The sequence below is a fragment of the Fundulus heteroclitus genome, chromosome 10 (genome assembly GCF_011125445.2).
Source record: "Fundulus heteroclitus isolate FHET01 chromosome 10, MU-UCD_Fhet_4.1, whole genome shotgun sequence".
NCBI lineage: Eukaryota > Metazoa > Chordata > Actinopteri > Cyprinodontiformes > Fundulidae > Fundulus > Fundulus heteroclitus.
In genome coordinates this window covers 13,946,625-13,974,554 of record NC_046370.1, presented here as the reverse complement: position 1 = coordinate 13,974,554, position 27,930 = coordinate 13,946,625, and the positions used below count along the sequence as shown (strand labels likewise).

At 42.9% G+C, this 27,930-nt stretch overlaps 2 protein-coding genes and 1 long non-coding RNA gene across 5 annotated transcripts; 1 reads left to right on the top strand and 2 right to left on the bottom strand.

Moving 5' to 3' along the window:
- Positions 1–15: 15 nt before the first annotated feature.
- si:dkey-21c1.4 (uncharacterized protein DDB_G0284459) lies at positions 16–10,987 on the top strand. 2 transcript variants are annotated; one of them, XM_012862772.3, is made up of 5 exons: positions 16–175; positions 1,899–3,215; positions 9,917–10,027; positions 10,730–10,846; positions 10,935–10,987. In XM_012862772.3, exons 1-5 carry the CDS (start codon positions 166–168, stop codon positions 10,961–10,963), a joined length of 1,584 nt encoding a protein of 527 aa, XP_012718226.2. In that variant the 5' UTR covers positions 16–165; the 3' UTR covers positions 10,964–10,987. The 2 variants fall into 2 exon arrangements, with proteins under 2 accessions (XP_012718226.2, XP_021172205.2); XM_021316530.2 differs by lacking the exon at positions 16–175 and having other exon boundaries at positions 1,558–3,215.
- On the bottom strand, positions 4,394–5,630 carry LOC118564359. Its single transcript, XR_004931795.1, has 2 exons — positions 5,393–5,630; positions 4,394–4,530 (listed from the first exon to the last, which is right to left on the bottom strand). It is a non-coding gene; the product is annotated as an uncharacterized LOC118564359 (long non-coding RNA).
- A 5,464-nt stretch (positions 10,988–16,451) lies between the features above and the next one.
- bicral (BRD4 interacting chromatin remodeling complex associated protein like) lies at positions 16,452–26,630 on the bottom strand. Of its 2 annotated transcripts, XM_021316520.2 has the most exons (13): positions 26,529–26,630; positions 24,552–24,616; positions 23,269–23,314; positions 22,910–22,964; positions 22,724–22,789; positions 20,877–22,148; positions 20,751–20,799; positions 20,611–20,651; positions 20,479–20,516; positions 20,232–20,377; positions 20,050–20,144; positions 18,608–18,710; positions 16,452–17,345 (listed from the first exon to the last, which is right to left on the bottom strand). In XM_021316520.2, the coding sequence occupies exons 2-13, from the start codon at positions 24,562–24,564 to the stop codon at positions 16,897–16,899; spliced, it is 2,373 nt and encodes a 790-aa protein (XP_021172195.2). In that variant the 5' UTR covers positions 24,565–24,616; positions 26,529–26,630; the 3' UTR covers positions 16,452–16,896. The 2 variants fall into 2 exon arrangements, with proteins under 2 accessions (XP_021172195.2, XP_021172197.2); XM_021316522.2 differs by lacking the exon at positions 26,529–26,630 and having other exon boundaries at positions 22,916–22,964; positions 24,552–24,995.
- Between the last annotated feature and the right edge of the window lie 1,300 nt (positions 26,631–27,930).

The following is a 27,930-nucleotide window of genomic DNA, read 5'->3' as shown; positions in this document are numbered from 1 at the left end:
CTTTACGCTTGCTACCCAAAAAGGTCTTTCCCCCAACTGTAGCGATGCTTAGAGGCCAAAAAGTTTGGCTAACGTTATGACAGACGGTGGTTCACGACAACGAGGGATTCACCTGCAACAGTTGTTATCTGCGTTTTGGCAACATGCTTTTAAAAACCGCGTAAAATGAGCTCGGGTAAGTGCTATAAAACTGAAGTAATCAACATATTTGGAGCTGTCAGGCAAACTGCTTTAAATGCGCACAGTTAGTTGCTCCTAAACTAATTTTTATAAAATTATGTCATTTTGTATTTTCTGCATCCAAAGAGACCCTGGGACAACCGAGAAGCTAAGTTCATACTATTTGTAATATTGAAAACCAAAAAAAATTTCACAAGGCGTTTATTTAGGTAGTTTTTTTTTTTTTTTGTTTGCTTGTTTTTTGCTGATGTAACTTTTAAATTACGCATTAACTTGACAGAGCAGCTAGAAACATTTTAATGGTTAATACATTTTTTGTGAGAAAATATTTAATATACATAACTGATTAAAAAGTTACGGATATTTGCCTTTTAGGTGAGCATGATTTTGGGATCATAAACGCAGGCCACTTGCGTAGATGCTTGAATTGGTGATTTGAATCAGATTATTAAAACAAAAGTTAACAACATAAAAAAAATGTCAGTGTTTCAATAAAATATGCATTTCTTTTATTTTTGCAGGTTTACAACAATGTCTAATCCTGTTGAGAAGTTGACTTTCTGTACACTTGTTGCTCTCCACTTTTCTTAAAGGACCGGCCTCAGGTCATTGAGGTTCTGGTGGTGCGGGCTCACAGTCCTCTGTGCGGCCACTCAGTTGATCTCGTAGGTTTTTCTGTAGGAACTGCAGTTCCTACAAAGGCTGGCAGTGAAAGATGGGATCTGTATTACATCTTTATATGCAAAGCTTTTCGATCGTACCGGAGACGATAGCCCGCTTTAGACGATGACAGCTGGGCCTGGACCGTGCTGATGTAAGCAGTTTCCAATGGTCTGAAGTGACACGCCGGGTGCTTCTCGCCTCCCTTAGATGTTCTCTCGAGTGGAAGGGTGTTCCTGATCTGATCACGCAGGGAGCTGTTCACACAGCGAGGCAGTCTCCAGCGTGGGGCGTGACCAGAAGACGTCCACCCCTGCGCCTGTCCGTGCCTCGGCTAATGACACTCTCTCGTCTGAGGTGTTGTCGGGTGTTGTCTCGGTCTCATGATGTCGAAATGTAAACGGCATGAAGAAGAGGACTGTGTAAATGCAAATAGTCATTGAACCAGAATATTTAGTGGTTGACTGATCAGACACAGACACTCGTGTCAGGTAGTTAATACTAAAACTAGGATCGGCTGGGCAGGTGCATTCCGACGTTTAGAGAAGCTAAAGTTAAGGTTTTAATGCGTTTCAGGTGCAATGTAAACTTTGATCTGAAAGCCCAATGTCACTTACAAGAAGACCATTTCTTGCACTATTGTGAGAGAAGTAATTTATGTAACCTACAAATGCATAATCCATCTCAAAATTTCTTTCAGGGAACGGTAATTATTTACATAAACTAAATAGACTCTTTGTGATATTATAAAGTTATAACGAGCTTTAGTGCTTACAACTGGGAGTTCTAGCAGGACAATGAACCCAACCACATACAGAAACTAGCTTTGGATCAAACATACCAATAGGAGCCGTCAAATGTCTACCCAAATCACAGGAGCGGAAGCTTATTAATGGCTATAAAAAAAGAGTATGTATGCGTATATTTGAGCCTGTATTTCCAATTTCTACCCGTCCAAATGCTTATTGCGAGTGGCTATAAATCCCTGACTGCAACTGTGTGTTATTTTCACGCTGCCCTGGTCCTAAACATCTCCGTGTCGTTTATTCTGCCCGCAGAGGTCTGCCCGTTCTGTGGAAAAACCTATAAAAGACTAAAGAGTCACCTTCCACACTGCAAGGCAGCAGGAAGCTCTAAAACCCCCCCGACCACTCAGGATGTGGCGGCCACTCAGAAAGCTTCTTCTCATCCGGCTGCAGCGTTGTCCAAAGCCACCTCAGAGGGGAAGAAGACGAAGCCGATGTCCTCCCTGGCAACCGATGTCACACCGGAGAGGAGCGAAAAAGCTTCTGTGCCATCCTTGAAACCAGCGCCGACTGCAGATGGGTCATTGTCGTCATCGAGTCCTGCTTCAGTCGTATCGTCCTCTAAGAAGAAGAAAACGCAGTCGCTGGCTGATCAAATCAGGACAACGTCCCTCTCTACCTCTCCGTCTTCTCCGCTGTCCTCTACGTTGTCAAAGCCGAAGAAGAAGAGCCTCCGCGCTTTGATAGAAGCAGCGAAATCTGGCCATGTTGCGAAGGAAGCACCGGACGGAACCGGGTCGAGCTCAAAAGATTCAGGCGGGCGTAGAACCAGGGACCAAACGGAGACCAAAGAGGTCGCAGACTCACTGAAAGGTGCTAGTGTTATTTCAGTGCCTGCACATGCTAAAGCTAACAGAGAACCCAAGACGAAGGAGACGAAGGATGTTCTTTCGACGACCAACTATGCCTCTGACGTCCTGGACTCTGACGTAAATAAAACCAACCCGAGTCCTGTCCGCGTGAGAGAGAACTTCTGGGTGGACGGTGAGCTGGAGACTGAGGAAGGTGCCGGGAATGGGTTGTTCCTGAAACCAGGAGGCGACCGCCAGATGAAAGTTACCCTCCAGGATGTTAAAGCCACGCTCGGCCGCCGGCAGTCCGGCCGGCCGAGCGTCCTGAGCCGCATCGCGGCCGCTGACGAACTGAGCAGCGGGATCAGCCTAGACGCTGACCTCAGCCTGTGCACGCTCGCAGCAGAGAGCCAAAAGCACGGCGTAAACCATTGGGCGACATCCGCGCCTCAGTCAGACAAGCAGCTCAGCACCAAAACACGACCCAGAGGGCTGCAACTGTTTCAGAAGCAGTCGAAAGCGCTGGAGGCAGCCGCAGAACGTGCAAAAGTCAAGCGAGGTACAAGTTCGCTCAGCACCAACGAGAGCCTGAAGGCGGACCCAAAGGGAGGACTCCTCTCAGTATCGGCTCCTCTCAACCAGTCCTCCTGCCTGGTTCTGCAGCCTCCTCCTCCTCCTCCTCCTCCTCCTCCTGCTGCAGCACCAAGTTCCCCTGGGACGGTTGAGGACTCGCGGCTCGACGTTGGGAAGAAAAACGTTGCCGAAAAGCCACAAGAAGGTCGGTGTTTCAGAAAGCAGGCATGGATTTAGAGTCTCCTGTAGAGGTATTAAACCTTGAACATGTAGTTTACTTCACTAATTCAGTTGGAAAGTGAAATTCGTAGATTCACAACGTACACAGTGGTAACTTTTATAGTCAAGAGTTTGCTTCGGTTAATGAAATCTATGAAAACCCCAAATTCATATTCTCAGAAAACTACAATATAACACGAAACTGTAGAAGCGTAGAGCTGCTAACTATGCAAAAAAAGAGCTATATGAAGTTGAAAACTTTATGGTACTAACTATTATTACAACATATCTTTGCCCTTGGAACAATTGAATATTCCTATTGTATGAACATGATAGTTTGTAGCGCAAACGGCAAAATGCTAATGTTAGAAGCAACGGTTTAAGTTTTTTTAAGGTTTAAAAAAGATTCACACCACATTTCGGCGGTAATCATCTTTTAGTTACACTCAGGCTTTACACTTGCTACCCAAAAAGGTCTTTCCCCAACTGTGGAGATGCAAAGAGGCCAAAAAGTTTGGCTAACATAATGACAGACAGTGGTTCACGACAACGAGGGTAAATTAATATTCAAGAGTTTGCTTCGGTTAATTAAATCTATGACAGATGTCATATGTGGCACCTGAGTGGTGAATTTAATAAATAGGAACTGCAGTGACTGTGGGCAGGGTTTTAACGAAACGAGCCGTAAGAGTTAACAATAATTTATTTAAAAAAAGAAGTCAGTAAAAAAGTAAGGCAGTAAGGAGCAGCAGAGTCAATAAAAAAAAGTCTGTTAAAAAGGACAAATTGTCTCTTAGCTTCCCCGAAAGGGGGGGGGGGGGGGCGTGATCCTCTCCTCAGCTTGGTCCTTCCCGTCACCAGCTGGTCGATCGTCTACAACCATGGCGAATCTCGACGGCGATCCGGCCACGGTCCCCTCCGGTGCTCAGCCTCTCCCGTCACCCGCCGACCGGTCCTCCACGGCCACGGGCGAATTTCAGCGGCGATCCGGCCACTTATACTCCAACGCCCGGTCATCCGTTCCTCGGTAGCGACCAGTTGGACGAACCTCTGCAGCAGCCAGTCCTCCAGCCTTGCTTGTCACCAGCTGATCAATCCTCCACGACCACGGCGAACCTCGACGGCAAACCGGCCACTCGTACTCCAACGCCCGGTCGTCTGTTCCTTGACAGCGACCGGTTGGACGAACCTCTGCAGCCATCAATCCGCCAGCATTGTCGCCCTGCCGTTCTCACACCTGATCTGTCCGGCTCCGATCCCCGCTTCAGCTGCACAGCTCTCTTTATTGCCCGTCTCAGAATCTGCATGCAGTTTTGGTAATAGAGAACACCTGTGATCGCGGTGGGCGTCGCCAGGTATGGGTGATCACTTCAAAATCAAAACACAATCAAAAAGACATGCAACACCAAAAGGAAATAACAAGCAAATCCAAATCACAAAAGTCAAAGACATGCAATTAACTTAAAGAAAACAAGACCACATTACCACACCCCCCTACACTTTAACAAGGCCAGTCCCGGCCGACATTTAGTCTCTATAGCGAGAAGGGCATTGACCTCTTGTAGCACGTGTAGAACGGCACAGTACTTGTTCTTCGTTAACAGGGTAGAGCATTACAGGCAGTTCATACGTTTCAACGGGAGATTGTTCTCCCAACGTGTCAGTGGAAGGAGCTTTTCTGTGCAAGGTTCGTTCCTTCCCACCCTTCTCTGGCCTAACATGATAAACCAGACCTGTGTCCCCAACATGTCTGCTAGCACTGACCTAATTTCTTTATACATGAGTGGTGGCTGAGTCTCTCCTTCGGAGGGCATGCATCTCCCATTGGAATGGTGTGCTTGACGGCATCCGTCCGACCAAGATCATCATGTTTAGAAAAACACTTTCTCCAATTTTTACACTAGGGTGGCCAGCTTACCGACTTCCAGGTATTAAACCTGGTTGTTCCACTAGCCTCTGCAGGCTGAAGCCTTGGCTCTCCCCTAGGGAACCCCCATCCTACAAGCCCGACTTGTACCACACCACTGTCGTAAACAGCTAGGTCGACATCTCGACCCCCGTGGACATCCACGTCGTCGACTTGGTAGAGGCGGCCAATCTCTTGGTACGGCCCAAGGGTAATTGGAAAGTTGTTCAAATCCTTCGGGTGGACAGGGAGCCTACCATTTCTGACAACAGCCAGGGTGCAGCCCACTGAAACAGTGTTGAGCTCCTCCAGGGCCTCCTCCAGGGCCTCCACCAGGGCGCAGTAGTCTCTCCCTGCTGGTCCTGCTTGAGCGCGACCCTCGATCACCCTCACTTTTTGCTGGAACCTTTACCTCTCGTCCCTGGGCTCCTCAAGGAGTTCCTCCTTCAGCTCCTGTTTCCACACGTCACTCTGCTGGTGAGATCGATCAGCATTAGAGTTCCATACTGCAGCACATGTCATTTGAGGCCATATTGGACTGTAATCTTTCTTCCAATAGAAGAGCCTCCTCTTAAACAGCACTGCAGGTTGCATCAGAGTCCAGGGGCACGAACCACCTTATCACCTGAATTATAGCACCATCAAAATCTTTTACTATATAAATTTAGGGATTCATGGGGCACCAGGATGAATAGGCACCATCATTTTTAAAAGAAAAATATGTTTGCTTTTTTTTTTTTTTTTTTTTTTTTAAACCACCAATAAAAGTTTCCGTCTTTTTTTTGTTAATCTATTAAAACACTGCTCACAATCCTACTGCATCCTGTATCCTGTCAACAACGCCAGAATCTGTGGCACCTGAGTGGTGAATTTAATAAATAGGAACTGCAGTGACTGTGGGCAGGGTTTTAACGAAACGAGCCGTAAGAGTTAACAATAATTTATTTAAAAAAAGAAGTCAGTAAAAAAGTAAGGCAGTAAGGAGCAGCAGAGTCAATAAAAAAAAGTCTGTTAAAAAGGACAAATTGTCTCTTAGCTTCCCCGAAAGGGGGGGGGGGGGGGGGGGGCGTGATCCTCTCCTCAGCTTGGTCCTTCCCGTCACCAGCTGGTCGATCGTCTACAACCATGGCGAATCTCGACGGCGATCCGGCCACGGTCCCCTCCGGTGCTCAGCCTCTCCCGTCACCCGCCGACCGGTCCTCCACGGCCACGGGCGAATTTCAGCGGCGATCCGGCCACTTATACTCCAACGCCCGGTCATCCGTTCCTCGGTAGCGACCAGTTGGACGAACCTCTGCAGCAGCCAGTCCTCCAGCCTTGCTTGTCACCAGCTGATCAATCCTCCACGACCACGGCGAACCTCGACGGCAAAACCGGCCACTCGTACTCCAACGCCCGGTCGTCTGTTCCTTGACAGCGACCGGTTGGACGAACCTCTGCAGCCATCAATCCGCCAGCATTGTCGCCCTGCCGTTCTCACACCTGATCTGTCCGGCTCCGATCCCCGCTTCAGCTGCACAGCTCTCTTTATTGCCCGTCTCAGAATCTGCATGCAGTTTTGGTAATAGAGAACACCTGTGATCGCGGTGGGCGTCGCCAGGTATGGGTGATCACTTCAAAATCAAAACACAATCAAAAAGACATGCAACACCAAAAGGAAATAACAAGCAAATCCAAATCACAAAAGTCAAAGACATGCAATTAACTTAAAGAAAACAAGACCACATTACCACACCCCCCTACACTTTAACAAGGCCAGTCCCGGCCGACATTTAGTCTCTATAGCGAGAAGGGCATTGACCTCTTGTAGCACGTGTAGAACGGCACAGTACTTGTTCTTCGTTAACAGGGTAGAGCATTACAGGCAGTTCATACGTTTCAACGGGAGATTGTTCTCCCAACGTGTCAGTGGAAGGAGCTTTTCTGTGCAAGGTTCGTTCCTTCCCACCCTTCTCTGGCCTAACATGATAAACCAGACCTGTGTCCCCAACATGTCTGCTAGCACTGACCTAATTTCTTTATACATGAGTGGTGGCTGAGTCTCTCCTTCGGAGGGCATGCATCTCCCATTGGAATGGTGTGCTTGACGGCATCCGTCCGACCAAGATCATCATGTTTAGAAAAACACTTTCTCCAATTTTTACACTAGGGTGGCCAGCTTACCGACTTCCAGGTATTAAACCTGGTTGTTCCACTAGCCTCTGCAGGCTGAAGCCTTGGCTCTCCCCTAGGGAACCCCCATCCTACAAGCCCGACTTGTACCACACCACTGTCGTAAACAGCTAGGTCGACATCTCGACCCCCGTGGACATCCACGTCGTCGACTTGGTAGAGGCGGCCAATCTCTTGGTACGGCCCAAGGGTAATTGGAAAGTTGTTCAAATCCTTCGGGTGGACAGGGAGCCTACCATTTCTGACAACAGCCAGGGTGCAGCCCACTGAAACAGTGTTGAGCTCCTCCAGGGCCTCCTCCAGGGCCTCCACCAGGGCGCAGTAGTCTCTCCCTGCTGGTCCTGCTTGAGCGCGACCCTCGATCACCCTCACTTTTTGCTGGAACCTTTACCTCTCGTCCCTGGGCTCCTCAAGGAGTTCCTCCTTCAGCTCCTGTTTCCACACGTCACTCTGCTGGTGAGATCGATCAGCATTAGAGTTCCATACTGCAGCACATGTCATTTGAGGCCATATTGGACTGTAATCTTTCTTCCAATAGAAGAGCCTCCTCTTAAACAGCACTGCAGGTTGCATCAGAGTCCAGGGGCACGAACCACCTTATCACCTGAATTATAGCACCATCAAAATCTTTTACTATATAAATTTAGGGATTCATGGGGCACCAGGATGAATAGGCACCATCATTTTTAAAAGAAAAATATGTTTGCTTTTTTTTTTTTTTTTTTTTTTTTTTAAACCACCAATAAAAGTTTCCGTCTTTTTTTTGTTAATCTATTAAAACACTGCTCACAATCCTACTGCATCCTGTATCCTGTCAACAACGCCAGAATCTGTGGCACCTGAGTGGTGAATTTAATAAATAGGAACTGCAGTGACTGTGGGCAGGGTTTTAACGAAACGAGCCGTAAGAGTTAACAATAATTTATTTAAAAAAAGAAGTCAGTAAAAAAGTAAGGCAGTAAGGAGCAGCAGAGTCAATAAAAAAAAGTCTGTTAAAAAGGACAAATTGTCTCTTAGCTTCCCCGAAAGGGGGGGGGGGGGGGGGGGGGGCGTGATCCTCTCCTCAGCTTGGTCCTTCCCGTCACCAGCTGGTCGATCGTCTACAACCATGGCGAATCTCGACGGCGATCCGGCCACGGTCCCCTCCGGTGCTCAGCCTCTCCCGTCACCCGCCGACCGGTCCTCCACGGCCACGGGCGAATTTCAGCGGCGATCCGGCCACTTATACTCCAACGCCCGGTCATCCGTTCCTCGGTAGCGACCAGTTGGACGAACCTCTGCAGCAGCCAGTCCTCCAGCCTTGCTTGTCACCAGCTGATCAATCCTCCACGACCACGGCGAACCTCGACGGCAAACCGGCCACTCGTACTCCAACGCCCGGTCGTCTGTTCCTTGACAGCGACCGGTTGGACGAACCTCTGCAGCCATCAATCCGCCAGCATTGTCGCCCTGCCGTTCTCACACCTGATCTGTCCGGCTCCGATCCCCGCTTCAGCTGCACAGCTCTCTTTATTGCCCGTCTCAGAATCTGCATGCAGTTTTGGTAATAGAGAACACCTGTGATCGCGGTGGGCGTCGCCAGGTATGGGTGATCACTTCAAAATCAAAACACAATCAAAAAGACATGCAACACCAAAAGGAAATAACAAGCAAATCCAAATCACAAAAGTCAAAGACATGCAATTAACTTAAAGAAAACAAGACCACATTACCACACATAAACATGACATTTAAATTTGGGCAAATTTTCTTTGCTCAACCCTGTTTGGGTCCAGATATTTCGGTAAATAAAGCTTCAAACACCTCTCTCCGCCTTGTCAGCAAGCGTGGGAAGCTCCTCCTTGGTGGACTCGTGATCATCACGATACGATCCGAGCTGCTCAAAAACAACTAAATATGTTCACGGCTTGATCCAAGCATTAATTACACCCTTCATTGTTCATGTAGCCGAGGCATTTTCTTCTATATCTGCACCGTCATCCATTTTATCGTGCCGAAAGTACGGGGTGCAACAATATATTGATTAAATGATTAATGATCCAATTACATCGATACCAAATGAAAATATTGATCCATATCATAATTTTTAAGATATGCCTTTATTTTGAAATTCAGGCATGAGACTATAGTGAACAGGTGATCTATTATTATCATTATTATTTTAAAATTAGCAGAATGCGGGTTTTGATTTACCGTATTTTTCGGACTTAAGGCGCACTTAAAATCCTTAAATCTTCTCAAATTTATGGTGCACCTTATAATCCGGTGCGCCTTATATATGATTACCGTTGTGCTTACTGGCTGATTTTATGTGGTATAATGCGCTCTACGAATTAAAAAAACATGCTATTGTTTTCTGATCTACGTTTACCTTTACTTGGAGAAGAAGTCTGAGAAGCAAGATGTTTTGTCAGCAATTATTGCTAATAAAATAAATAAATAAATAAAAGCCCTGCCTTCTGTGCAACTGATTCAGTATTTTTAGACCATTTTCTGAACCTTTTCTTTAGAATAACTCCATAAGGTGTTGCTGATTGATTTTTTTTTTTTTTTTTTGAAGACGATGGTTTTTGCGTCGGATCTAATTTCCCTCTGTTTCTGAAATGCAGGATTGCTGACACAGCGGAAACTGGGCCAGGTGACCCTGAAGGAGCTGCCTGACTGGCTGGCCAGCAGAACGCCCAGTCGGCCCACAGACGTTATAGAAATGGTGCGAAGAGGTCAGGATCGCTCTCCTCCATCCCAAATGCAAATTCGAAAAAGCTTTGCAACAATCAAAACAATTTTTATGAATACATTTGTGTGGAAATTAATGTTTTTATCAATGTACAGTAAGAGGTGTCAAGCTTAAAATTGGGGAATTATTTTTTTCATACAGAATATTATACAATATATATTTATATATATTTTTTTTCATTTTATTTTACTGCACTTTAAGCCGCCTCGCAAATTTAAACATATTTTCGAGAGTTTTAAAAAGTAATTGGAAGGAAGCCTTTTTTTTTTTTTTTTTTTTTTTTTTTTACAAATGGTCAAAGGTGGCAGCTACCTTTTTTTTATTTGGACAGACTCAGCTTTTAAAACTTTAATATACAAAAGTTCAAACTCACATTTGATTTTAAATCACCTATACACATATACAGCGCCATACAAAAGTATTCATTCAACTTTTTTACATTTTTTTTCCCCACAAATCTGAGAGAAAGATAAAAAGTGTGGGTGTGCATTTGAAACAATAGCATTACAACAGCATGATGCTGCCACCACTGTGTTTTACAGTAGACGATTAGCTGCACTGGGTTTTATTTAGGGCCTATAATGCACATCCACACTTTTCATATACTTAATTATAAAAAAGGAGGGAAAAATCTTGTAAAGGAAAAGCGATGCAGCGATGTTTATAAGATCTTTGCTCCTTTCAGGCTGGCTCTGGTATTACAGGAAGTACTTTCATGTAAAGAAAGGCGGCGTCGGTGGAGCGAGCATGCTGCTGGCAGGATACTGTGTGCTCGGCTACATCTGGAGTTACCCCCGTATAAGTGAGTGTGATCATCAGTGTCGGTACCAGTACCTCCCTACAGAACCTTGGTGTGCTCAAGTGGGTTTGTCCATTTTGTTTCTCCTCAGAGTTGAGTCGTTGGAGGAAGTATCATTAGCGATGGAGTTTTTTTTTTTTTTTTTAAGACTGGAGGGAAAAGCAGGAAGTATCTCAGGCACTTGTGATTCTCTCCAACTAAGAATTTGACTGGGTTTATATTTGAGAACTGATGACTGATGCAAGACTGAATTATTAATTTTAACCATGCTGTATTTTTGGCTGAGCAGAAAAACTCATCAGTGTTGTTTAAAGGAAAATGAAGAATAGTGTGCAAAACATTCTCTGCTATGAAAGCAAACGCTTGTTTGTCTATGGCTGAAGACATTGGGTTTTCTTTTTTGCATTATTAAATGTATTTGTTTTATTAAACCTTTATTTAACCACATGTTTGTTGAGAACTATTTTAAAACTTTATTTATCCCTAGTTATTGAAATGTTATCGTTTTAGACAATGATGCAATTTTACAGTTATGGAAACTAGGGCTGGACAATATAGAAAAAAAAAAGCATATTGATAAAATAGAAATTATATTGATTGATATAGATAATTATCAACAAATTCAAAATATATATTTTAAGTGCGGCCCTGGCCATTTTATGCAGGTGCTTAGCGGCATATTTTTAGATACAGAACACACAAACACTGAATTCAAACTCAAATCTTTATTCAACCAACTTTTTACCAAAACTGCAAGTTCTTAATAAAGAACTCGTGCTCTCTGAACTCTTTGAAGGGAGCGGAGCATGGTGACTATGGTCCCAGGGTCTGCGTTTGTGATTGGCTGGGAGGATTAAAATGACTGTAGTATTAACCTACATGGCTGGAATGCAAAAGGAAGAAAAATTCATTCTATTACACTTTTCATTGGCCTTTTTTTTATCATCCATATACATCTATCGATCAATATATATAGTTATTGAATTATCTTCCAGCCCTAATGGAAACAAAACAAGTGTGAGGTCTGATTATTTTTGGGATGACTGGACAAAGAAAGTGTAAACCAAGAAAACAAGCTCGATGTTACGACCTACACAATCATAAGCAAGGCCGCAAACCTGACAGTTGTCCACATGGTCATTGCTAAAAAAAAAACAGGCTGTTCAGAGCTCAGAATCCAAGCTAAACCATGGAAAGTTAAGTGGAAGAAAACGATTCATACGGGGCGGACTCCAGCTGGAGTCGGTGCTTCAAGAGCCAGACGTATCCGGGACATGAGCTACGACTGCCGCGTCTGAAAGAGGCGCGTCGCAAGCATCTTGCCTGGGGGCAACAAGAAAGATCTTATTTGACTGTTTCTCCGTCGTCCTACAGTTGAGTCCTCAGCAGATACAACTTTTGCATTTCATTCGGAAATCAAGATCTCAGGGTCTGGAGGAAGAGCGGAGAGGCACAGAGTCCATGTTGCTTGAAAGTCCAGTGAGAGGTTTCCACAGTCGGAGATGATTTTGGGGTGCCGTGTCATCGCTTGGTGTAGGTCCACTATCCAATCCAATCCAACTTTATTTATAAAGCAGTTAAAACAAACAGAGGCCTAATGTGTTGTATGGATTAAGGCAGAATATAGATAACACACAAATGAGTTGTATAAGTCTAAAATCGGCACATTTGACTACACTCGAAAACGTCATGCTTCCTTCTGCCTACAAGTTTTATGGAGATGCTGATTTTATTTCCCAGAAGCACTTGGTATCTGCCCACAATCGCCAAAGCTACCGGCAAACTGGTCTGACCTGAACCCCGTAGAGTCTGTGGGGTAACGTCAAAGCTAACATTGACGATGATCTGAAGGCTGCTATCAAAGCAGCCCGGGTCCCCGTTACGCCTCAGTGGCGCCACAGGGCGATCGCCTCCGTGCCACGCTGCACTGATGCAGTAATTTCTGCAAAAGGAGCCCTGACACAAGGTACTGACGACACACACGTTCCAGTACGTGCACATACTCTTCAGTAGGCTGACATTTCTGCATAAAAAAAAAATTAATTTCTTGGTCTCGATACACAAAGGGTGAGTGAGAAACAGAATTTTGGGTTTCCATAATTATAAAAAATTAACAGAAATACAGTTAAAAAGATGTGTGGTGATTTTTTTAAAAAGTTTTAGACGCTATACTGCTATTTATTCCATGCACCTCTCATCAGTGCGGGGCGTTTTGTAGAGTTTTGTGTCACAGGGGGCTGTGGAAACATATTTTTCTGTGGTTTTTTTGTGCTTACAGTGCCCAAACGCTAAAGGCTTTAAGCATTACTACCTTCATGTGAAAAACAAAATTATAATTTTTACAAATTGGGTCTGGGAGTTCAAAGCAAATGAATGGATGTATTATTGCTCATCTAATTATTATCATGAATATGATCTTGATTTAGGTCAGGAGAAAAAAAAAAAAGCATTTTTAATGGGATCCCCTTTTGTATTTTAGCCATCGGTGCCTGTGGAACATCTTGGCCTCCACTAGATGTCGCTGTTGAGTTATTACTGAACCAAAACCACAGAGTTTTGAGGCCGGGTTCTCTTTTTGCTCCTGAGCAGAGGCATGATCAGATTAAAGGCAAGCACAATCTTTTGACTCGATAAAGAGCAACATAAACATTAAACACGCTGACCTCGGTTTATGTGACGAGATTGTATTTAAGTGTGAATCTGTTTTCCTGCAGGTAACGCTTCCTCTGTCTGCCACATGGTGCCATTATGCATGCTCAGTCCATCAGCGTCAGCGCGCAAACTCTCACAGAATAACAATGTGGGGAGTAAAACAGAAGAGACTTCTCAGTCAGGCTGGAGCGCCTCTTTGTTGTTGTGTTCAAAATGAATTTATTGAGTCTCCTCGCCGCTGTAGTGAACAACACATTAGCTACAAATGAGGAAATGACAGCCTTTTCTTTTTTTTCCTCTCTTCAGAACTACGTTTCCTGACATCTGGCCTCTCAGCCAACACAATAAAAAAAATAATTTTCAGTCTTGTGTTTTCTTGTTTTTTTTTGTAACAATATTTTTGTTTTGTTTTATCCATACAAAATTATAAATACTTTGTTTAACTTTTCATTTTTTTATACAAAACAAACTATACAAATCAAGTGAGATAAGCAAACAGAAAAAAAAAACGAATGAAAAAGAAAACAAACTGCTGTTTTAGAAGAGAGAGAGCACAGTATGTTCCCACCGGAGGCCGTGACGAGCAACCAGACAGCGCAATGTTTCACCAGGACGAGCTGCTCAACATTACTGCGCACTTAAGTGATATAGAGGCACAAAATCCTGCTGTAGGTGCAGACGCACAATCTCCCCTGCTCTCAGATCTTGGTTTCCTCTGTGCTAGTAGCTGCTAGATGATGCTTCCCATGGTTGAGGCTGCGATGGCCACTGGCACTCAAAAGAAGGAAAAACAAAAATAATCTCCGTCACGCTGCTGGGAAAAAAAAAAAAAAAAAAAAAAGGCCTTTCAGGCTGCTCCTGGAGGTTAGCGAGCACATTTGCTGAACGGGAGATCAAAGCAGTGCTGTCCAGAATCATTTAACCTTTGGTTGTGAACGCAGTCTCAGTGCAGCTTGGTTTTCATAGTCATTTCAAAACAAAAAGTAAAAGTAAAAACAATGAAAAGTGACTAAAAACAAGTTAAAATCAAGAAATATTGTTCTTAATATAGGGGGAAAAAATGTCTATTTGTATTCATCTAGAAAAAAAAACACATCTGTGGGGAACTCTGAATAAGACGACTCTGGTTCTGGTCAGTTTGACCCTTTGCCATTTTTTTTCAGGAGCAAAAAGGAGCCGTCCACAGCGGGACGTTTGGTGCCGACCCTGCGCCAATTCCTGTGGACCTCTGGGATTTTGGTAGCTGGCAATTTTGGATGTAACTTTTCAACATCATCATCATGTGGCTCTGATAAACAATATCTACCATCAGTAAGCCGCTTGGAGTGATTTTAATCGGATCAGGGGTCGCAATCTGTCGTCACGACGGATTGCAATGGGAAAAACTGCAATACAAAATCTTTAAACCTTTACAGACAAATGATACACGCTTCATATTTGATCCAAAAAGCCAAATTAACACAACTGTTTTAAAGCACATGATACAGAACGGAAGTAGGGAGGGATGACATGGCAAAGGGGCGAACCGACCCGAAAGCCGAGCGCTCTGCTTCCCGTTTCGTTTTGGTCGTGCTGCTGAGAGGAAAACCGGAGAACATGAAACTAAAAAAGCGTGGCGAGCAACCTGAAAAAAAAACAGTCATAACCGCTGTGTGTGGAGAGACGCAGGAAAAAACACTGAGACAGCTTTTAAAAATAAAAAAAATAAAAAAATCATAGGCAGATATGATCAATAAATAACTGCATCCAGAAGGCAGACTTTTAAACTGGCAAACATAACACCTTTATAAAAAGAACAACCAAAAACCGTCCTCCTTTTTTTTAAAGTGAAGAAAAAAAAAAAAAAAAGAAGTCCAAATCGACACATCTTCCACGATCTGAGGACGCGTCTGCACGTACACATATTTTGAAATGCTAAGAGTGTCAGAGCGGGAGGTTTTGTACTGTGTCTACCTTTTAAGGTACAACAGAAGATTGATAAAGAGAACTAGAGACCAGGGGAGGTGTTATGGAGTTCTTATGGTGTGACTGAGAGCTTCTCGTTACAGGCAGCTTAAAAAAAGGAGTAAAAAAAAAAAGGGGGATTTTGGTTCTGCTCCTAAAGTTCACATATAGATACATCTCAATAAATTAGAACATCTTTAAAAAGTGTTTATTTCAGTAATCTGGTTAAAAGATAAAGAGATATACAGATGTCTTAAACAAAAAGTTACGTCTGCTCATTTTTGATGATTTTGGCATAGAGCTAATGAAAAGCCCCGTAACCCAGTTGCTCAAAAATGCCTGGCACTGTTGCTCAGCGAATCCAAATTATTCAGATAAAGGCCAATTTTACATTTCACTAAGAAATCCACGCCTGCGAGTCTGGTGGATCCGAGATGTTTCGGGTCCAGTCAGAAGGTTTTACAGTCAATCAGGAACTGGAGAGTCAATTCATCTGCTGCTGGTGGGCCTTCAGCTTACACGCTTTAGGCGCACATTTCTCTGCTAAACATCCATTTGCATCCATCTCATCTATTCTAGCTCTGTAAGAAACTGACATTTGGGCTTACATTTACTCTAAGCCATAATCATCAAAGTAGCACAAAGGCTTGAAATGTACCCCTCTATATGCAATGTGTGCATATATATATATATATATATATATATATATATATATATATATATATATATATATATATATATATATATATATATATATATATATATTTCACCATGTGAATTGAATTACTAAAATAAATTAACGTGAACAATTTTCAAATTTATTGAGATGCACCTGAACGCTGGATAACAACGTGGGCCTTGATGTAAACCCTGAAAACACGGTGAGTTTAGTGCAATTTCCTACATGAACGTGTCCCTCCTGACATCGTTTCAGAGGGAACCTACTGACACGTAACGCATCATGAACACAGGGGGTAAATATTTCTGAATAGAGCTTCTTTGTGTAAACACTTGTCATATATAAAAACCTCGAGTCAGGCACCTGGCCGCCGCTTCGCTCCCCGTCTGGAGGGGAGGGGGTGAAATCAAAATGGCACAAACTGTTAAACGTGTGACGATGGGAACGCTCCTGCACTCAAACGGTTTCAGATAAAGGTGTTTCAGTCGACGAGTTTTTTTTTTTTTCTTCTGTCTTTTCTTTTGCATCTGTTAAATCTGCTGCATTGCACGCATTCCCGGATCTTTACGATGTGCCCGCCCACTCCTGTGACGCTTCGCAGGCGTAATGCCTCAAAGACCTTCCGATGCAAACTGCGCAAATGCTACATGACTGCGTATCGCTAGAGTAAACCTTTCTCCGCGCTGGAGTTTGACAAAAAAAAAAATAATAATAATACATAGGTACCTACGAACAGAACAGAAATCATAAACATTAGGGATGATGTGGAGAATCCGTCTTAACATTCAAGGATGCTGTTGACTGCCGCCTCTAACGCAGAGTCTGTGTCCAGGTGAGGGGGTGAGGTGAGGCGGGGCGAGTGCTGAGGCTGGGAGGAGAGGTGGGGAGACGTCTGGCAGTGAGCCTGTCCTCCTGCGGCTGCTGCTAAATGCGAGCGTTTACCTTGTGTGTGGCCGCTGGCGGCGTCGGGGCTGTCGCCGCTGCTCGGCCCGTAGCTCTGCTGCGGTCTCTTCAGGTCCACGGCCTTCTGGTTTTCTGAGTGTGGCGGGTGGAGTCTGTCTGTCAGAGCTGGCCCCTGGACCCCGCCCCCTCCCGGGTCCTCTGTCCTGTGCGGCGGCTCCGCGGAGCTCTGCTCCGGTTGGTCCCAGGTGGTCTCCGGCGGAGAGGAAAAGGAGTCTTGGAAAACTTTGGATTTCTTCCCACAGCAGAAGTCCTCAAGGAAGCCATCTTGGAAGAAAACGGAGGGAAGCAGAAGTTGCACAGAATCTTTTTTTTTTTTTTTTTTTTTGTAAACTTAATTGGGTAGTTCAACAGTTTTCAATCGAGGTTCTGTCAAAAGGTTGTAAGCGGGTAATATCCTACGTTTAGTATAAAACTCTCCTGGCATCTTCATTTGATATGAATCCAGACCGGCTGGTCCTGGAGGCTGAAGCTAAAGAAGTCTGAGGGGGAACGAGACTAGGGAGTGGACTTCTGCTGTGATAAAACAACCTAAGGCTGGACGATAATTCATTAACGATATATATCGATTGATAGACTTATGGTTCAATATAAAAAACAGGGGTCAATAAAAAGTTCAGGAAAAGAACAGTGCATTTTAGCCTATCATGTAGGTTAATACTACAGTCATTGTATCCTCCCAACCAATCACAAACCCATGATAGCTCCCTCAGCCTTCAGAGAGTTCAGAGAGCACATGTTCTTTTTTTTCTTTTTTAACACTTACCAGTTTTCGTAAAAAGTTGATTGAATAATGGGTTGTGTTTGTATCCATTTATTTAAAATAAGTAATCAAGCAACAGCCTAAATGGCCAGGGCTGCATTTAAAATGTATATTTTTAATTTTTGAGATAATTATCGATATCGATCAATATGATTTCTATTTTATTGATATGCTTTTTTTCTATGTCGTCCAGCCCTAAAACAACCCCAGTCTAAACAAAACTCATCTTCCGCTACAGTAGCGATGCGTTTCCTTTACAACACCTGTACAAGTGTCATTTAAGAGAACGTCAACATAAAAAACAGGAAAAGCTGGAAGTAATAAATTATTTATTTGATTTCAGGGGGAGCTGGATCAAAAGAAGTTAAGTTTCAAGCTGGTTTCTTGGTTTTTGATAAACACTTCGCTGGGCAACGTTTGACACATCATGGTGTGGATTCTGAAGCACTTTCTCCCAGACTGGAGGATATTTGTTTTACAAAGGAATAAAACTTGGATACAGGGAGATAACAGGTAACTTAACTTTTAATATTCTGTTTGTTTTTTAATATAATTGTACAGTTGTTGAAAAGGAAATGCGCATCAGAGGTCCCCTTTGGTCTTCAGCTCACCCGACCAGCTAATCTGAATTTACAGTAAAATGAAGGTTTACCTGCTGCAGGTAAGATGTTAACTGCTTAACCTTTCAACTGAGCTTCACTTCAAGAACACTGAACGGTCCATTTAATCTCAAAATGAGCATTCCTCTGGTTTTCTAAGTGTCTACCTGGATCCACGAGCACGGTGCGTTTGTCCTGCGTCAGGTTGCCGCGCTCCTCTTGGTTGAAAGTCCTGTCGATCATCACCATTTCTGAAGAAGGGCTGGAACGCTGCGGACAAAAAAAGGGCAAGTTAGTTTTTAGAGACTGAAGAAGATTTGAGAAAATGTCAACTTCGTGCTAAAAGACCTTCAATATCCTCAGAAGTCATCAGTTAGGTGATAATAACCAATGTGCGTGATAGCTCAGTGCTCAGGGGGGCTGCAATACGAACATAATTACGCTTGTAATTATTCTCAGAGGCGACCTCTGAATAAGGGAGCAGCTGAAAGGACTCACATTCCTGTGGTATGCTTTAAAGTTCAGACAAAATATTGAGGCAAGGCAAGTTTATTTATAAAGCCATGTTCAGTAACAAGACGATTCACCATGCTGAGGAGTTTAAACTGGGAGATAACTGATGCTGGGAATAATCAACCAGGGCAAAGCGCTTCACACTCTTCCTCCATAAACCTTCTCCCTAATTGTTCTGGGTACTTTCAAAACTGCCAGGGCCATTTTCTGCACTTGAAAAAACAAAAACTAAAAATAAGTAATATTTTCTTAAAATTAGTGTATCTGTCTTTGATTTGAGCAGGTAATTAAGACGATCTGCCAATGGAATAAGACTTTTTGCACTTAAAATAGGAACAACTCATCTCCATCATCTTATTTCAAGTCCAGAATGACTAATTATCTTATTTTAGGGCTCAAACTACTCATTCCATTGGCAGATAATATTATTTACCTGCTCAAATCTAGGACAAAAACACAAATTTTAAGAACATTTTTACTTATTTTTAGATCCGTTTTTGCTGTGTGGGCTTAATTTCTATGCTTGTTATCTGATTTGGCCCTAGTACGTACGTACAGTGGAAAGACCTTCATTTGTCATTGCAACTTTGCACATTCAACCTATTCCTTGAGAAGCAGTGGAGAGCCACTATGCCGAATGTGGGGAGCGTTCTGGGGCTAAGGGTCTTGCTCAGGGACCCAGAGTGGCAGTCTGTGGGATTTGAACCAGGGAACTTGCAGCCTTGCGAAACTTCCAGAAAACAGCAAAAAAAACTGAACCTGTGAGTTCCTTTAAATCAAGAGAAACCTGTTTATAGCTGCTTTCCGCCCATAACAGGAACATTGACTGACGTATTTGGTGTGTATTGATGTTTTTACTTGATAAAATGTAATGTTTGTTCCTGGTCTCACAACCAGTGACCGTTTCGATGTGTTTATGATATTTTTTTATGGTTTCATGATATACAGCCCTTTGAACCGCCTTGCTGCTGAAATGTGCTGTAGAAATAAAACTCGGCTTACCCTGGTTCCTCAAAAACACGGCCATATAACATCTCTGCTCTGTTTTTATCCGTCCCAAGTCAAAGTGAATAACAGATTTGCGCGTGTCCCTTACTTCAGCCTCCACCATCAGTAGTCGCCTGTATTTATTAACCATGGTCTGGGTCTTCATCACCACCTGAGTCGCGACGTCCTCAAACTCCTCGTCCACTAGGGGAGTTTCAAGCACAGACTTTAGAGCTAGTTTTCGGGCTTGTTTGCGGAGTTGAAGTGAAGCCCGTTGTTTCACGGCTGTACCTTGTGAGAACTCGTCGTGGCACGGCGGAGCCCCCCTGAACACGTGGTAGGGGAGCAGTCTCTGCAGCGCGTCTTCAACCGAGGTGAACTTTCGTCGATTTGGGTTCTGAACGCCGGCGTGATCCTTCCTCAGGTGGTGAAGAATCCTGTTGAAAGTTGGGTAAAAAAAAAAAAAAAATACAAACTTCAGTGACCCTACACTCTCAATAAAGATCTGAATGTCAGAGTGTGTGGAAACAAAACTCACAGTTCTGTTCTTGTAAGCGATTGACCAATTAGCCTCTTCTATGAAAACAAATAATAATCCAATGTTGTTATAATAGCATCTTTCTTTGCTTAAAATTCAGACATTTGTATAAAAATACCCTTTAAAACGTACCTCAGAGTTTAGCGTTGACTCTTGTGCTATGGTACTCAGGGCTAATGTAGAAAAAACAAGGAATGAAATCAATGTTCAACAGACAAAGCTCAAACGTGGATTGAAACATCAAGCCATGAGGCAGAATTAGTTTTGCTTACCGAGGATGTTGCTGGCCTGTACCTGTTTAAATGCCGGTGATAAAGAATTCTGCAGAGAAAAGTCAGACAGGAGTTAACGGGGGGAAAAACAAAGCGGGGAAAAAAAAGGATTTCTAGCAACTATACCTGTCTAAAATCTTTTTGATCCTGCGTCACACCGCTGGGTAAAGGAGACAGAGAAGTGCAGTTCTGGGTTTGAGTCACTAGGAGGCGCTGGACTGGACAAGAAGATGCCTGGCCTTGGCTCCCAATCCCGATGGTTGCCGAGCCGACCAGCGTCAGCCGCCCAGGAGTTTGTACCGGCGTGGAGCTCGCACAAGAAACCCCCGTCCACGTCTGAGTTGTGGTACCCAGAACCTGAGTCCCGCTCACCACGCCCTGGTTTAGGATCAGCTGACTTCCCGGCGGGGCGGAAAAGTTTTGCCCCGGTGCAATCTGCACTGTGTTTTGGTTGGCAATTAGGGTGCTTGGGTTAGGGTTGGCAGAGCCGTTGTGGATGGTGTTGGATGGTGTAAGCGTCAAAGAGTTGGGTAGTAAGAACTGTCCTGGTTGTAGATTCGTCTGGCTCTGGATTTGTTGCTGATCCACTGGCGGCTGCACCAATATTGAACCATTAGCTGTGTACTGTCCTCCCGGAGCGACGGTGTTTGCGTTTACCATATTACCCAGGGTGGAGGGGGTGGGTTGAAGACCAAGGCTGAAGACAGTCTGAGGCGCAGCTTGAGAGGGTTTGGGCTGGATTGGTCGTACGAGAGCCTGGGTCCCTCCAGGGCCCCTCTGAATGATGATGTTTTGAAGGGGGATGTTTTTGAAAGGTAAGCCCACTTGGCCCACCTGCCCTTGGGTTGGGGCAAAGACCTGCCCCCCCGCCGCAGTCACCGCTGGAGCTACAGGCACTCCTGGCCTTAAAACTATCTGAGGAGTTCTTTCTAAGCTGCTCAGGGTCATTAAACCACCACTCGCCCCAAACGAGCCCAAGACCTGGATATGCTGGGTGGAACCATTGGCCAGCGGGGATACTCCTTGCAATACCTGACCAGCTGGGAATGCAGCTGCCGCAGTGGTTACCACACCCGCTCCACCTCCGTAACCCCCAGAGACCAGCTGGGAAGGAAAGGGAACTGGAGCTTGCACGAGATTTGGAGCAGGCTGGGAGTCCAACAGAGCCTCCTGGGCCAACGTCTGCTCCGTGATGTCGGCCTCCAACAGAGACTTCTGGAGAATGTCAAAGGGCTGATCCTCTCCCCCAAGATCCACCCCTTCAGGGGAGCTCCCAGCCCCCAGTTCGTCCTCAATAAACGAGAGGCTACTCGAGAGGTGGAGGCCTTCGCCGGCTGGGTCCTCCTCAAACTCACCCATTGGAGAAGACCCATCCTTGAGACCAGTGTTGCAGCCACTCTGAGGGACACATAAAAAGTACCTTTTGTTCATACCCACTGAATAAAAAACAATTGACCTCCTGATATTAACATAGATCATAACACGCGCAGAGCTGGAATGCATTATATGCAATTTGAGTTTGGATTTATTCCGTATTGAAAATGCTCAATAACTACTTCACAAGCTGTACTTTTAAAAATACTATCAAGATATCCCAGAACTAGACACAACATTTACAACCATATACAAAGTTCCCAGTCATGCACTCACTAATTTTATTTTTTTGTAATGTCATTGTTTGAATGTGTGTCTATGTATATTGACTGATATTGTATTTTGTGATCTTGTGTTGTTGTTTTTTTTTATTTTTCCTGCCTCAGGACGACAGATGTAAATTAGCAACTATGCTATAATCTGGCTCATTTACAATCTGTACAAGAGTATAAGATTGTTCATTAATGTGCGCTGTCCTGATTAAATAAATAAATAAATAAAAATACTTACAACCAGATAAACAAATACACTGTATGGCCACAAAAGAATTACGTTTTTTTATCATTTAATTTATATAAAGCATATAGTTGTATACTCACGTTCTCATTAGCGAAAAAAGATCCATCTGACCCATAAGCTGCATTTGTCACATCATCTTCTCCAATCTGTTGAAAAAGGAAAAGAAAACCCTCTGAAGTCAGCCATTTCTCCACTTAAAACCTACATCTGAGGAAGATTTTATTTTTATTTTTTCTCCGTACAACTATAAATGGTTGAAAACGTACACTCACAGACTTGCTATTGCTGCCATGGAGATAATCGTTCAAAGCTTCCACATCTCTGAAAAGGGTAAAGAAGAGACACTTGGAAGGTTACGACAGTCTAACTTCATCAATTTGTGTTATCGCATAATAATTGGTAAAAATCTGTTTTAAAAAAAATCTGGTTAGGGCTACAGTGTTTTAAGGTTAATTCAAGACAGAGGGAAAGATAATGTCAGAGGTAGGTTTGTCTAGAAATGCTTCTAACTTTCTAATTATTAATGAAAGACATGTGGCAAGGCTGCCTGCTCAGTATAAAAGTGATCTCGGCACATTTTAGGATAGAAAAGGGTATAAACTTCAGGGGGTTGGGGTTCTTTTACCCTAAAATATCCAGAAGACGGCGATCGTCTTCATCGTCCATGACACCTGAAACAGTATGAAATAACAGCAGGTGAGGATTTATTTAAGGCAGAATGTGTTCACTGAAATATCGGAAATATCATACTGATCACTTCATGTAACTCTGACACTTGTTTTTGCGATCTGATGGTTTACATAGCCTAATAATGACATAGTAATTTGGGGCTTTGTGAAATGGTTACGTAATTAACAACTGCAATGACTTATGGGCATAAACTTAGATGCAACAGCTTGAATTAAAACTGATTTTTTTTTCTCCCTATTTCAAAAAGTATAAAAAAATATATAAAAACAGGCTTAGATATAGGCATACAATCCAAATAATATTTGGTTAAAAGTAACTTAACAAGTCACAGCACGCTTAACAATAAGATTCTTCTAGAAATTTTGACCACTCGTCTTGGACTTGATTTAAATCGGTTGGTTTCTTGGTTAATGCGCATTATGAAGACATCCGACTGTGATGCATATATTGCGATAGTTATATGCCATTGTACATTGCAACTGTAGTCCATGTCAGTTGTAGGGATAAAGAGATGGGAAACAGTATCCAATTAGCTAAATGTATTGATAGGCTTTAGCAGTGGTTCCTCCGTTGTTTCCGAACATGCTAGCTAATTTCATTTCGTCTGACGTCAACAGTTTGGGCATAGGGTTAGGCCTTCTCCCAAAATTACGACAAAGTGATCGAAGTATCTTAGACTTAGACAAACTTTATTGTCATTTTGTATGCACAGAGTACGTACAGAACGAAATTTCGTTTGCATACAGCTTGAAAATTCCAGTGAATTGCAGTGGATTTCAGAATAAAGTAACTGTGCAGGATAATAAAGTAACTTGGCAGATACTTTGGCAAATATACTTGGCAAATATGCGGTGCTTGTACCAAATTTTAAGATTATTTGAACTGATAATCATATAAAATGCTTTTTTTAAAAAAGACTGGCTTCAGGCGACTTTCCTAACACGTACAGCTACAACTCTCAGTATCTTGGACCTTGCAACTGAGTTGAACACTGGCCAATCAAATGAGTAATGAGGTTGCGGCACCATTTAAAGACTCAGGCTAATGTATGAATTTATTTGCACCTGTAGGAACCCTCGTGACCCAGTTTGGACAAGTGGACAGGCTAATCCTTTTTATTGTCGCTGTATATATATATAGTAAATCTTTAGAAGCCTAGAGTAAACACGACTGCCTTTACGTTTGAATGACGATAACAAGGGGGGGCATGTAACTCACAGATGTCCACCATGAAGCAATGGATTCAGTCATGTAACAGCCTTATTATCTTGCAACTGGCTGGGCTGCGGGGCGAAAAAGCTGTTTTTAGTCAATTCACAAGGTCACTGGCCAAGGTCGCTGCAAATAGTGAGTACGGTATTCAGTAAAACACATCTAGAGGGTGAAACAAGAGGGAGTGGACATTTGTTATTCAGGACATGAGCGAGGAACAGGAAGGCGTTCACCACTCCTACAAAATGCTTCACTGACACACAAACTCCCTCCCATTACTCTCAACCACTGCCCCTACTTGTGCTTGCAGTGTAGAAAATTGTCATTTGGGTTTTAAATGCTGCTCTATACACACACACGCACACTAACTGGACGGCTTTATTTATCAGCCAGCAATACAGGGAGTATTTTAATACATTTATGAGTGAAGCTTTTAAAAGGATGTGAAGAAAGCATAATGCATAGAGCACTATGAAGGGAAGCGTTGAAAAAACTTTATTTGTGTGTGTTGTTAGAATAGGAGTTGGGCCATTGCGTGGGCATGTGTGAAGGCGACTGCAGTGCTACAAAATGGCTGTGCCACGCCATGGGGCTGTCTTTGTAGCTGAACCACGATCAGCCACCATCTTTGATTCTGGCTGAACAAAGACTGACTGGAACACTGGACCAAAATATATTTTTTTATTAATTTGTTTGCTAAACTATAACTGAATAAAGTAAGAAAACATGTTAAAGTAAAGCGTATCCCCCCATTTAAAACTGTTTTATTAAAAAAAAAAAAAACACGACGATTTTGCTTTTGTCCTGCAGATAAAAGGCGGAAATCAAACAAACATTAAGTATTAATAATTCACAAGATTTTAAATATGGGCAGCTAGTAGAAAACGAGCCAATATTTTATATTAAACACAATTTAACATGATTCCGATACTTAAAATGGTGTAACTTAAATGAAGCTAGCATCAGAAAATGACGGTTAGGGGTCCATTTCCACATTAAAAAAACAACAATTTTCGACGCCAAACGGAGCTGAGTCTTCTTAATTCAAGACGTGAACCGGTTTTAGAGCTAATAGTTGCTAAATTGTTGTCAGACGTGTATTTTCTGTTTGTTTCCTGTAGTCTAATTCCGAACAAAAAAGTCGGGTTATTTCCGAAATCCGCCCCTAGCATGTAGGTAAAGTAACCCCGCAGGAGAAAATAGACACCGATCGGAGCGTCTGTGTGGTTGTTGTTAAAACAACTCTGTCAGCAAGCAAGGCGGTGTTTGCGGGTTTAAATCCCCCCAAAAATAAACCGAGTCGAGAGAAAGATAATCGCATTGAAAGCAGGACAAAACGCCCGTCCGTCCCTGACGCATTTTCCGCCCCTGCTGCTCCTGGAAGGGGGGGAAGCCTTCATTTGTCATCGATGTTTGGCTCAGCCGCCAGCACGGATGGGGGAAAAAAAAATATCGTCACATTTGTGCCGAGCAGGAAGATTTATACTCGGGCGTTAGAACCGGTCTGAGTCCCGATCGGCTCCGTCTCCAGCCGTGGCCGTCCGAACATTCAGCCTCAACCCTCGGCCTGTTCTCGTTGCCCGGTTAGCTAGCCGCAATGTCGTCGACGTCGGGTTTGAAATTGAATTCGCTGGAAAGGCTAAAAAGGACCAAACCGCGTCGAGCTATAAATATTTATCCCGATTAGCATAACATAAAGACGACCGAAAAAGAGGCAAACCCTTTACTCCTGTCTCACTCCTCTTGAAACCCAATATCTCCATTTGGCAACTTTTAATTTGCTCCCCCCTCCTTCTCCTCCTCCTCCTTCTTCTCCCTCTCCCACTCATATATTTTTCTCACTGTCCCTGTTCTGTCTCGGATAGATTTTTCTCTCCGCTCAAACTCTCTTCCCTCCCTGAAGGAAGGGAGGAAGGAGCCTGTGTGTGTTTTTTCCTTGAAATTTTTATCACAAAATTATAATACACTCAAAGGGGAACTCACCGTCATGAAAAAGCGGTGTCTTGTCAACGGGGTTTCCTCGCCATCACCGCACGGGTCGCCGGGGTAGCGCACACACAGCCAAGTCAGCGGAGCTCAACGACACCATACCAACCCCAAATATTTCCATGGCAAATACACAAACACTGATGATTTATTTATAAAACCCAACGCTACTTGAAGATGTATTTTATATATAATATAATATATTTTCCTACTCCAGTGAATCGAAGACATGTGCAATTAGACTTTATCGCGACCAACGGTAGAGGGCGGTCCTGTGTTTAGCACACCTTGACGTTTCTCAGGTATGAACATTTGAGTCAGTTTTAGAGAAACGTGGTCAAATTTGAACTCAATTTAATGCCTTATTTACATTTAGCTATATATACAAAGAGTTATAGCGTTTAATAAATAAAATAATGTGCCTAAAATAGCTCCTAAAAGTATTCACACCCCTTGAACTCTTACATTTGTTTATCTTATACCACCACATTCAATGTATTTTATTTGAATTTGATATAAAAGACCAACACAAAGTAATGCTGATATTTTTAGGGTTATATTTCTTCCAGCTTTGCATATCTAAACTGCAACATTTCTGCTCTTCTTTGCAAAAAAGCTTTAACTCAGATTTGAAGGAGTGCATACACACACACACACACACACACACACACACACATATATATATATATATATATATATATATATATATATATATATATATATATATATATATATATATATATATATGCCTCTAATGGGACTTATATATATATATATATATATATATATATATATATATATATATATATATATATATATATATATATATATATAAGTCCCATTATTTATATATATATATTATATATATATATATATATATATATATATATATATATATATATATATATATATATATATATGCCTCTAACAGGACTCATTTCAGGATTTCTCAGTATTTATCTTCAACTCTGACCAGCTTTCTTGTCCCTTCATCATCGTGGCAGCATCATAGCCAAAGCATGATGCTGCCACCACCATGTTTCACTGCACAGATTTTGTGTTCAATGTGATGTGTTAGTGTTCAACCACGTGACGACGAAAAAGTTACATTTTCATCCAAAAATCTTCTCATTCACATGTTTGTTGTGGGATAAAAGCCCACATTTATCCATTTCCAAACCATTTATAGTCCATCTTTCTGGAGAAAAAGAAATATTTATATGTGGGGGGAAAAATTAAGGTAGCTGCCGATCTTTCCAGGAGTGCATGGTTTCTGCACATTCAAGGTCCTTGATCAGACGGCAGTGCTCAGATAAAATGCAGAAACCACAATGTCAACAGACTCTACAGCCCTCAGCATGTTGAAGGTTACCGTTCATGAGAGGACAATTTGAAAAGA